Source organism: Octopus sinensis, linkage group LG3, assembly GCF_006345805.1.
Source record: "Octopus sinensis linkage group LG3, ASM634580v1, whole genome shotgun sequence".
NCBI lineage: Eukaryota > Metazoa > Mollusca > Cephalopoda > Octopoda > Octopodidae > Octopus > Octopus sinensis.
In genome coordinates, this window is record NC_042999.1 from 73,918,703 (window position 1) to 73,931,753 (window position 13,051).

The window sequence follows — 13,051 nt, forward strand, 5'->3', positions numbered from 1 at the left end:
ATGTGCCACATGCCACCGGCACTGGTACCACAAAGATACAAATTCCATTGATGTTCATCTATTTTGATTTGTTTTGATTTGATTTTCACTTGCCTCAACAGGTCTTCACAAGTGTCACAAGAAGGAAGGTATGCACAGGTGGACTGACTACGTCCCAGGTAGGGGCCATGGTTATGGCCTGACTAGTCTTGCCGGGTCTTCGGATGGTGTTTTTATGTGCCACCGACACAGGTGCTAGATGAGCTGGCGAACGGCCACGATCGGATGGTGTTTGTCATGTGCCCACCGCACTGACTACGGCACTGATGGATTCTTGTGTGCCACAGGCACTGGTACCACAAGATACAAATTCCATTGATGTTCATCTATTTTGTCTATTTTGATTTGATTTTCACTTGCCTCAACCGGTCTTCACAAGTGTCACAAGAAGGAAGGAAGGTATGCACAGGTGGACTGACTAGTCTTGCCGGGTCTTCGGAAGGTGTTTTTATGTGCCACCGACACAGGTGCCAGATGAGGCTGGCGAACGGCCATGATCGGATGGTGTTTGTTACGTGCCCACAGCACGGAGGCCGGTCGATGCGGAACTGGCTACGGCCACGTTCGGATGGTTCTCATGTGTGCCACCGGCACTGGTACCCAAAGTGTGTGCCACCGGCACTGGTACCACAAAGATACAGATTCCATTGATGTTCATCTATTTTGATTTGTTTTGATTTGATTTTCACTTGCCTCAACAGGTCTTCACAAGTGTCACAAGAAGGAAGGTATGCACAGGTGGACTGACTACGTCCCAGGTAGGGGCCATGGGTTATGGCCTGACTAGTCTTGCCGGGTCTTCGGATGGTGTTTTTATGTGCCACCGACACAGGTGCTAGATGAGGCTGGCGAACGTCCACGATCGGATGGTGTTTGTCATGTGCCCACAGAACGGAGGCCAGTCGATGCGGTACTGGCTACGGCCACTTTCGGATGGTTTTCTCTTGTGTGCCACCGGCACTGGTACCACAAAGATACAAATTCCATTGATGTTCATCTATTTTGATTTGTTTTGATTTGATTTTGATTTTTTTTGATTTTCACTTGCCTCAACAGGGCTTTGATTTTCACTTGCCTCAACAGGCCTTCACAAGTATCACAAGGAGGAAGGTATGCACAGGTGGACTGACTACGTCCCAGGTAGGGGCCATGGTTTATGGCCTGACTAGTCTTGCCGGGTCTTCGGAAGGTGTTTTTATGTGCCACCGACACAGGTGCTAGATGAGGCTGGCGAACGGCCACGACCGGATGGTGTTTGTTATGTGCCCACAGCACGATGGCCAGTGATGCGGTACTGACTACGGCCATGTTCGGATGGATTCTTGTGTGCCACCGGCACTGGTACCACAAGCGGTACTGACTACTTTTTATGTGCTACCGACACAGGTGCTAGATGAGGCTGGCGAACGGCCACGACCGGATGGTGTTTGTTATGTGCCCACAGCACGATGGCCAGTGATGCGGTACTGACTACGGCCACGATCGGATGGATTCTTGTGTGCCACTGGCACTGGTACCACAAGCGGTACTGACTACGGCCACGTTCGGATGGATTCTTGTGTGCCACCGGCACTGGTACCACAAGCGGTACTGACTACGGCCACGTTCGGATGGATTCTTGTGTGCCACTGGCACTGGTACCACAAGGATACAAATTCCATTGATGTTCATCTATTTTGATTTGTTTTGATTTGATTTGATTTTCACTTGCCTCAGCAGGTCTTCACAAGTCGGAAGGTATGTACAGGTGGACTGACTACATCCCAGGTAGGGCCCACGGGTTATGACCTGACTAGTCTTGCCGGGTCTTCGGATGGTGTTTTTATGTGCCACCATGTTCCCACAGCACGGAGGCCAGTCGATGCGGTACTGGCTACGGCCACGTTCGGATGGTTTTCTTGTGTGCCACAGGCTCTGGTACCACAAAGATACAAATTCCATTGATGTTCATCTATTTTGATTGATTTTCACTTGCCTCAGCAGGTCTTCACAAGTGTCACAAGAAGGAAGGTATGCACAGGTGGATCGACTACGTCCCAGGTAGGGGCCACGGGATATGGCCTGACTAGTCCTGCCGGGTCCTCTCATGCACAGCACACTTCCATAGGACTCGGTCTTCAGTCATTTCCTTGGTGAGACCTAAAGTTCGAAGGTCGTGCTTCACCACCTCGTCCCAGGTTTTCCTGGGTCTACCTCTTCCACAGGTTCCCTCAACTGCTAGGTTGTAGCACTTTTGCACACAACTATCTTCAGCCATTCTCGTCACATGACCATACCAGCGCAGCCGTCTCTCTTGCACACCACAACTGACACTTCTTAGGTTCAACTTTTCTCTCAAAGTACTTACACTCTGACGATTATGAACACTGACATTACACATCCATCGGAGCATACTGGCTTCATTTCTTGCAAGCTTACGCATATCCTCAGCTGTCACGGCCCATGTTTCACTACCATGTAGCATGGCTGTACGTACACACGCATCATATAGTCTGCCTTTTACTCTTAGCGAGAGACCTTTTGTCACCAGCAGGGGTAAGAGCTCTCTAAACTTTGCCCAGGCTATTCTTACTCTAGCAGTTACACTTTCAGCACACCCACCCCCGCTACTGACTTGGTCTCCTAGGTAGCGGAAGCTATCAACTACTTCTAGTTTGTCTCCCTGGAACGTGGTAGAAGTTGGACTCTGCACATTTCCAGTGTTTATTTCTCCTGAGCATCTGCCACAGACAAAAACTATTTTCTTAGTTAGCCTTCCTTTGACATTGCTGCACCTCTTATGTGTCCATAGCTTACACTTGGTGCACCTTATAGAGTTTCTACCTACACCTTTTTTACAGATCGAGCAGGGCCATCTACCTGAAGTCGTTTGTGGTTGGTCCACCTTCCTACTTATTAGGACTTTGGTTTTGGCTAGGTTGATTCTAAGGCCCTTCGATTCTAATCCTTGTTTCCACACCTGACATATAATATCATAATATCTTTACTACCCACAAGGGGCTAAACACAGTGAGGACAAACAAGGACAGACAAACAGATTAAGTCGATTACATCGACCCCAGTGCGTAACTGGTACTTAATTTATCGACCCCGAAAGGATGAAAGGCAAAGTCGACCTTGGCGGAATTTGAACGGCAGACAAAATACCACTAAGCATTTTGCCCGGCGTGATGCTGCATAAAATATATGTACATAAATACACAGACACATGTATACATATATATATACACACAGACACACACACCAATAAATACACACATCCATCTCCACACACACACATGTAAAACTGATAAAACCCCAAATAGAAGCAAGGAAAAGGAGAGGGTTTAATAAATCAATATGCAGTGGTAGGGGTTTGGTAAATTTATATAAGCTGTCATTCAGATCGGCAATACACCACCACTCTCTCTCTCTCTCTCTCTCTCTCTTTCTCTCCCCATCCCTCACTCTCTCTCCAATTTGTCATGTGAAAAATATCAGGCGCAATCACTAAATGAGTTAACTGAAAGCGATTAAAACATAGGCAATCCTTCATTTTGACTTGAAAAATGTAAACATTCAATTCCATAGTTTCTGTGACCACATGTTGACTTGTCAACTGTCAGTTGATGTATCGAAATGGGAAGAGAAGCAAATGGGTTCTTCAGGCTTGCTTGTTCCTCTCTATGTGTGTGTGTGTGTGTGTGTGAGCATGCTTGTTCCTCTCTCTGTGTGTACATGCTTGTTCTTGTTCGTGTGTGTGTGCTTGTTCTTTTGTGTGTCTGTGCACGTGATTGTTGCTCTGTGTGTGTGTGTGTGTGTGCGCGTGCGTGCGTGCGGGCTTATTCCTCTGTGTTACATGCTTGTTCTTTTTTGCTTGTGTGCGTGTGTGTACGTGTGCTTGCTTGTTTCTCTGTGTCACACACATGCACACACACACGCAAACAGAGGAACAAGCACACACACACACAGAGGAACAAGCAAGCACACACACACACACACACACACATACACACACAGAGGAATAAGCACGCACACAAACAAGAACAAGCATGCAAGCACAACCCATTCGCTTTCTCTTCCCATTTCCATACGGCAACAGACAGTTGACATCTCAGCACATGGTCACAGAAACTACTGAATTGAATGTTTACATTTTTTTTAGTCAAAACTGGGACCTTTTCAATCTCATGCACAGATTCTTCAATTAATTTTAATTTTGCCAAAAAAGCTAAGAGTAAATCGTGTTCTACATGACACTTTCAACCAGTATCCAAAATTTCAAACTGTTTAGTTAAAAAAAATTAATTATATTGAACAGATCCTATTTGTGTGTATGTACATGTATGTATGTGTGCATGTATGTATGTGTGTAAGTATGTATGTATGTGCATATATGTATGTGTGTGTGTGTGAGAAAAGATGAGAATCTGTATAGTTGCTTGACCTGCTGGGAATAACAGCCAAATCTCTCTCATTGTCACATGCTAACATTACATAAACAAAAGGACACATTGTATAAGATGGAAAAAAAATGCACACACACACATCACCCATTTCCATAAAAGAACTTTCTGTTTTTCTCACCTGCCTTTCTTATTTATACTTTTCTCCCACCTCTCTCTCTCTCTCTTTCATAACCTGATGACTCAGAAGTTGTTGCTCTTCCATCACTTTCGCAAACTGCAGTAACTTTCTTCAGCTGAATACACATCATTGATTGGTTAAAATTACCCAAATACGACAACTTTAACATGAAATAACTTCAAAAACGTTAAGAGTAAACCATGTTCTACGTGACACATTCAACCAATATCCGAAGTTTCAAACTGTTTACTCTCTTTACTTGTTTCAATCATTTGACTGCGGCCATGCTGGAGCATCGCCTTTAGTCGAGCAAATCGACTTATTCTTTGTAAGCCTAGTACTTATTCTATCGGTCTCTTTTGCCGAACCGCTAAGTTATGGGGACATAAACACACCAGAATGGGTTGTCAAGCGATGTTAGGGGGACAAACATATACACACACATACATATATATATATATACATATATACAATAGGCTTCTTTCAGTTTCCGTCTACCAAATTCACTCACAAGGCTTTGGTCAGCCCGAGGCCATAGTAGAAGACACTTGCCCAAGGTGCCACGCTGTGGGACTGAACCTGGAACCATGTGGTTGGTAAAAAAGCTACTTATCACACAGCCACTCATTAATTAAAAAAATCTTTGACAGAGATTGAATGAACAGACACACATATCAGTACATAAACATACGTTTACATACACATATACACACGCAGACACATCTACACACATGTAAATACCTACATACACACATATATACATGCATACATACATACATGCGTATATACATGCATATGCATGTACATATGCATACGCATGTACACATGCATATGTACATGCATACATGCACACACACACATACATGCATACATACATACATACATACATAAACACATATATCATGAACTTTGTAACCTCGGTGTGAAATAGTTTTTTTCATGAGGTTTTTTTTTCAGTGTATTCAACATTATCTCATCTCCAAAGATTTGGCTGCTATTTTTAGCACACCCTGCTACCATGTGACAGCTATTTGTGATAAAGGATCCAACGTACCTGTTACGTGGTAACAGGGTGTGCCAGAAATAGCTGCCAAATCTTCCCTTTCCTGGGAGAAAGGAGCTGTTCACACGTGATTTCGATGTCACATTAATTGAAAGCATGCGAAATAACCTCACAAAACAAAACTCCGTTGCTGGGAAAGTTTCTCAGTGACTTAATGGCTCATGGGTAGTCTAGTATACATATATAACGTCCGTTTTCCAAGCTGGCACAGGTTGGCCAATGGGACAAAAGTTGATCAATTGAAGGGCTGTTCAAGCTCCATGTCTGTTTTTGCGTGTTTTCTACAGCTGGATGCTTTTCCTAACACCAACCACTTTACAGAGTATACTAGGTGCTTTTACACAGCACTGGTAAGGGTGCTTTTTACATAGCACCAGCACTTACGAGCCCACAAGATTAGTGATGTTCAGCTGGAGAAGGGTGCAAAGGATGAATCTTGATGCAAGGGCAACCACACTTTACTTAGCTTGGCATGTCTTTTCAAGCACAGCAAACTGTCAGGAGTCTTGGTTCCCTGTCATGCCATTTGTGAGTCCCAATGTTTGTAGATCATTTCTCACCACTTTGTCCCACGTCTTCCTGAGTCTGCCTCTTTCACATGTTCCCACTACAATTAGTGATTGGCACCTCTTGATGCAACTGTCCTCATTCATATGCATTACATGGTCATATCAGTGCAGTCATCTATCTTGCATACTACATCTGATATATATATGTATATATATATATATATATATATATATATATATATATATATATATATATGAAAATAATATGATAAACACAAGATGCAGTTTATGCCATCTGTTGCCTATATACACCTCTCAGTAACTTGGGTGAATGGCTCCTGCCTCCCCACCAATTACATCCTTACCATCTTCTCTCTCATCTATCACTCTTTTCTCTCTCTCTTCACTTCCCCCACTTGAAGTAACAATGTTAACCCCTTTAATGCAAGACTCCTTTTTCTGTCCATCAATACTATTCTCAACCTCAATTGTGAGGTCTTCTCTTGCTGTTGGTACCATGTAAAATGCATAGGGCATCCAACTGTAAAACCATACCAAAGCAGACAGCAGAGCTTAGTGTACTCTTGTGACTTGTCAGTTTCTGATGAACCATCCAGCCCATGTCAGCATGGAAAATGTATGTTAAATGATAATGATGAAATGATGATGATAAAGATGGTGCAAATTTAATGAATGCCTAGAAATCCTCTAGTTTGCTCATCAGTTAGTATTTGTAAATTATCCAAGGCAGCAAGCTGGAAGAATTGTCAGCATGCAAGGAATTTCATCCATCTTTGTGTTTTGAGTTCAAATTCCACAGAGGTCAGCCTTGCCTTTCCTCCTTTCAGAGTGGATAAATAAGTACCAGCTGAGCACTGGAGTCGATGTAATCAATTACATATATAACCTCCCCGAAAGTGCTGGCCTTGTGCCAAACTTTGAAACCAATATTTGTAAATTATCTGATAAAACTTATCTGATAAAAATTATTTTTGAAAGGATTTTGGGTATGAAGTTGGGTTATTATTAACTGAAGAGATAATGATTTCTAATGTTGGTACAAGCTGACATTATTTTAAGGAATAAATATTGTTGACTGAACCAACACCAATATAAGGTTGATGCTTTTTTTTGTATCAATCTTGGAAAGAATAAAGGTAAAGTCAGTTGTGGCATAATTCAGATGTAGAATGTAGAGGAATGAAACTAATACTGCATGGCATTTGTACTGATTATGTCATTTCCCTGCTCTGACTGAAGAGATATGATCAATTTAGATCAATAGATCACTTTCAGCTCATTATAGTTTGAGATTTCAAAGATCATTATTTTGATATCAGCTGTGACAGGAAAGTTGTTACATATTTTATATAAGTTAAATATTCTAATGAAATGAAGGATAGTTAGAGTAGTTCTGTGCTAAAACAGCAAGGTTGTAATTTCATGATGCAGGTTCTATTAGTCTCTTACACTCTGGGTGCTGATGCATGTTTATATACTGGTAATTTCTTGAGAACAGAAGATAAGCTCTTAAGTAAGCTGAAACCTTTCAACAAACTTTATTACTAAATTTAGTGACTGAGACCTTTGGTGATATGCCATGCTTGAGAAGACCTCTCAAGCCAAGTGATATTGTAGTCGTGGTTGATACCAGTGTTGTGTAACTGGCACTTGTGCTAGTGACACATAAAAGGCACTCTTTGAATGTTGGGAAATATGAGAAGACCTGTTAAGCCAAGTGAAATCATAGTTGTGGTGATGATGATGATTAAAATATTGCCACTTGTATACTTATTTTCTATGTAATTAAAGATTTCTATTTATATATTACATGTAGCATTAAAATTGTGTATAGACAGGCATGTAGACATGGTCTAACTTTTAACTCTAATTCATTTTACATAAAGCATCTTATAGCATTGTTGAAATAGTTTTCATAAACCTTCCTAACCCATTAAGCAAATAGCACACTTAAAAGTGCATTGTACCTCTCACATTTATTCTAGCTTGCTTTAACAATTATTGATTCATGACTATTTTCCCTTTCATTACTTTAATAGTTTACTATTGACAGTATGAATGTTACTGTGTAATATCTATGTTTCAGTTAATTAAATCCTTGATCTATTTTCAATTCTTAGCTGGAAACATCTTATCCTTTAAAAAGGTGGGAATATTATATTGCTCATTGATGCTTAAATTTAAGAACAGAAACAGTATTATGCAAATGTAGTAAATTACTGCTCTTATTTTTATTATAGAATGAAACTCTATTCTCTTATCACCCTTATTTCTAGAAAAGTGTCTAATCTTTGCAGTTTTCTGTAGACAAAACTTCAAGGTCAACCATTCTCTGTATTATATTTATCACTCTTACCTATTAAAAAAATTGCTAAAGAAGAGAACTTCTCTCTCGTTATTCCAAGTCTCCTTTTCTTTTTAACCATACAGACCTACTAGCCATATGCATAAGCATGGCTGTGCAGGTAAAAAGTTTGCCTCCAAACCACATAGTTTCAGGTTCAATCCCATTGCATGACACTGCTACTATAACCACGGGCATATACATACATACATGCATACATACATACATACATACATACATGCATACATAGTATATGTTGAAGAAGAAAATGGAGAGTTTTAACAGATAACATCAATATTGTCAATTTACATTTGGTTACCATTGTTTCCATATCCAACTCATTCAAATTACAAATTTATAAATTAAAATTGCATTTTGAAAATTGTAAGTTAAATATTTCTTCAAAGCATAAACTTGACACAAAAGGAATTATATCTTAATTGATTGAGTTTTCTCATGAGTCTTGAGAAAACTCAATCAATTAAGATGTAACTTCTTTTGTGTCAATTTTTTGCTCTGAAGAAATATGTAACTCGCAATTTTCAAAATGCAATTTTAATTTGTAATTTGTATGAGTTGGATATGGAAACAATTGTAGGCAAATGAAAATTGACAATATGTTAAGAAATTGCTGTTATCTGTTAAAACTCTCTATTTTCTTCTTTAACATATACTATATTAAAATATACCAATATATATTGAAGTGAAACAATCATCCATTAAAATATACTTGAACTCTGCAATGTGTTTAATGTTTGTGCCAATTATTAAATAATAAACACCAATACAGCAAGTAAAACATGACTCGTGAGTATTTCATAGAGATATAAGATTAAACCAGTCTGGTGCAGCCCCTCAGCTTACTAGCTCTGGCCAAACTATCCAACTCATGCCAGCATGGACAACAGACATTAAATGACGACAATGGTGGTGATGATGATGATGATGATGGTGATGATTTCAAATTTTGGCTCAAGACCAGCAAGTTCAGGGGAGGGGCTAAGTTGTCAGTGCTCAACTGATACTATAATATTTTATCGACCCTGAAAGGATGAAAGGTAAAGTTGACCTTGGCAGAATCTGAACTCAGAAGATAAGGACAGGGAAAATGTCATCCTTATGTTCTGAGTGCTAAAGGTTCTGCCAGCTCATCACCTAAATAACAACAACAACAATGATAATAATAATAATAGTAACAACAACAACAAAAACTACAACAACAGCAGCAACAACAACAATAACAATGCTTTCTTTATTTGCCACTAAGGGTTAACGAAAAAACTTTGGAGATGGTAGTGGGCAATACAATGTGGGGTTCCATAAATAAAAGAGTGTAAATGATAAATAATGGTAACAAACTCTTACAATGAAAAATTCCCCAAAAGTGTTAAACTTCCTAGGACTGTTTGTAAAACTCCACAAAACCATGGCCATCCTGACCACTAGGGCAAGCATCCTCTCCACACTGTCTTCCTTCAATCTACAGGTGCATTCTTAGAGTAGGCCCTTTCATGTGGACCACTGGTGCCACATTCACTCATCTTCTGATAAAATTGCTGGGAGGCAGCACTTCCCTCTCCATCTTCACCTTCTTTTCAAGTGAAACTTGAAAAGGCTGAGGGCTTGGTCAAAGAGGAATGTTTCTATCTTCAACCCTTTCAATCTAGTCCACCAAATAACTTCTTTTGCTAATGACACCAAACTCTGCCTGCCCTTCTTACCAAAGGAAAGTAGCAGGATGATCTTCACAATGGACTCAGCCAACAGCCAGATTCATCCTACACAGCAGGTGTTGAACATAAACCCACAAGTCAGTAATGCTCAGGCACTAGATGAGAGTGTGCAGAACAGTTTTGTTACTCTGTGCACATCTTGAGCAAGCCTGACTGATGACACTTCCATGCCTGTACAATTTATTCTGAATTGACAATACTCTCCTCGTAGCACTGCCATGCCAGGGATTTCTGGAAATTATTATTCCCCCTGGCCTGAAAGCCCTCTGGAACAGACCAGCCAGTTGATTCTCACTGATGCTCAGAGTTTCCCTAAGAACACTGTCACACTTACCTACCACTAACCCTCTAGAGAATGCCAAAGTAGAACTTCCACTGATCACATTGCCCAACTGACAGACAACTGTGAGCACTTTATGACACTCTAGGTACTTGGTGCTCTGTTGCGGTCTATGCTTAATCCAGAACTGCAGCTCAATCAAAGAAATGAGCCTTGGAAGAGCAAGTCTTACAAATAGTGACCACACCTGATTACGATTAAGGAAATATTAGAGATGTCTGCACATCAGCACCCATGACATCCCCAGTCCTCCAGTCAGTGGGTGTTGACAATGAATAAAGCACCCGACCAGTGGAAAATGTCCCTTCCACAAAAAGTGGAAGAGTATGTGCTCTAGTTTGGTCAGGCATAAACTGGAGCAAGGCACAATGGCCAGGTGGTTATATACGACAGTGTATGCATTTATCACCCCTGCCCAACCTTTAAGAGGCAGCTTTCTCTCAGCTCATTTCTTGGAGAGAGAAATCAAAAGAATGTGGAATCTCAAAGCAACAACATTATCTATTGTTATTGGGACACTTGAAATGATATAAAAAAAATCAAATATGTAGACTAAATTCCTGGTAACCCCAAAATAAGTGAATTGTAAACGATCATACTCATTGATACTGCACATAGTTTACATAAATTCTCTCTAGGTAAATGCAATCTTATACAGTCAGTTGTATTATTAATTTTATAAAGAGAATTTTTTTTGTATAAGATGCAGACAATATTTTCAGCTGCATGGTGCCTCTCCAGTCTGCATCTTTTGATGCCAAAGAACCTCTTTCTCTGGATGTCTCTGGTTGAGACTTGGGTGCAGCTTGTGTGAATTAAAGCATGGAACCACTTGAATACTCTGGAAGTTACTTAAAAAATAAGAGGTGTTACCTTAGTTCACTGGTAGTGAACAGCTGACACCGTAGTACATCAACATTAGAAGCTATACAAAGGTAATAATAATAATAATAACAACATTATTTTGTCTCGGTATAAAAGATGGGCTACAGCAAATATTCTGCTCAATACCAGATTTGCTTGTCAGTTGCTTGATCTTAACCAGTTGAGCATGTCCCTTAGTGGCTGACGATATGTGCATCTCTGATCACAAGCAGAAGTAGTGAGGGAGCACCATAGCCATAAGGAATTCTTTGCGGTTTGGATAATTCACCTCTGGAAATATGGGTGTTTCATTCAACATCTTTAAACAACTCTTATTCAGGGACCTTTTGAGCAGGATGGGCTACACAACCTGAAAACATTCTAATTTGGCCCTACGTGCAAGGTCATGCACTGCTAATCTTGATATGAGATCATCATGTCGTGCATGGGTAGTCCTGATAGATATACTGGGCTTCGTATATTTTACTCCAGTGTCACTTTGATGGCATGCACTGCTCTCTCACTCAATAATAATAATGATAATAATAATAATAATAATAATAATAATAATGATAATGATGATGATGATGATGATAATAATAATAATAATAATAATAATAATAATAATAATAATAATAACACTATGTACAAAACCAAATATATGGCACTCTAGGCATAACACCAGCATGAACTTCTAACTTGTCTCTTGAGGTCTCTAGGTGAGACTTGGAGCCAACTTGTACAAATGTAAAGCAAAAGTCAAACATAAAATAATAATAATAAAAATGATAATAGTAGCAATGTCTATTATTGTCTGTAGGGTAACATAAGGGGATAGATGAAAATAATATAGGACAACAAAGAACAACCTTTGAAGTTGATTAATACTACTATCACCACTGCAACCGTCATCAGTAGCAGCACAAAAAAATAAACAATGATAATATGAAAAGAAATATCAACTCACTGCTTGAGTTATATTCTGTTGCTGTATTCCCACAGATCTACTTGTATTTTCTGCAATGTTGTTATTGTGATTCAAGACTACTTCATACACTGGTTGCACTTTATCCTGGATTTTCAGTTGCTGGAGCCTATCTGAAAGGTTTATCACACACCATTGCAAATAGCCTATCCATGCTAGCAGCACGATTAAACTTACAAAGAAATATCTGTGGTTATCTGAAGCATTGTTGCTATATATTGCTTGTATATGCTTCTTTAACAACATTTTGCTGGGATAATTTTACCTGGATCCCATTTGGAATGAAATCAAAATAAAAAGAAATGCAAATATAAATAAACCAGTTAAGTAGTAGTCGAAGTACAACCAGGAACCTCGAGAAGCTATTGACCAATCAGAGTTTTACTTTTACAAGTAGCTGAACTATTCATCCTTGACCTGATTGTATTTCTTGGAAGATACAAAGGTATTCATAGAAACGTAAAATAGAGTTTACACAAATACACGCACATACATTGGTGTGTGTAATTATACATTTATACATATATGCACAAATACATACATGCATACATGCATATACACATATGCACACATATGCACACATAATA

The 13,051-nt window shown here is 39.6% G+C and overlaps 1 protein-coding gene across 1 annotated transcript in view; it reads right to left on the reverse strand.

The window, feature by feature from the left end:
• LOC115209654 overlaps window positions 1–12,783 on the reverse strand; it is a 55,491-nt gene extending 42,708 nt beyond the window's left edge. The window contains exon 1 of the mRNA XM_029778120.2: window positions 12,447–12,783. Coding sequence (XP_029633980.1) covers window positions 12,447–12,710 — 264 coding nt within the window. The 5' untranslated portion in view covers window positions 12,711–12,783. The remainder of the gene's footprint in view (window positions 1–12,446) is intronic.
• Between the last annotated feature and the right edge of the window lie 268 nt (window positions 12,784–13,051).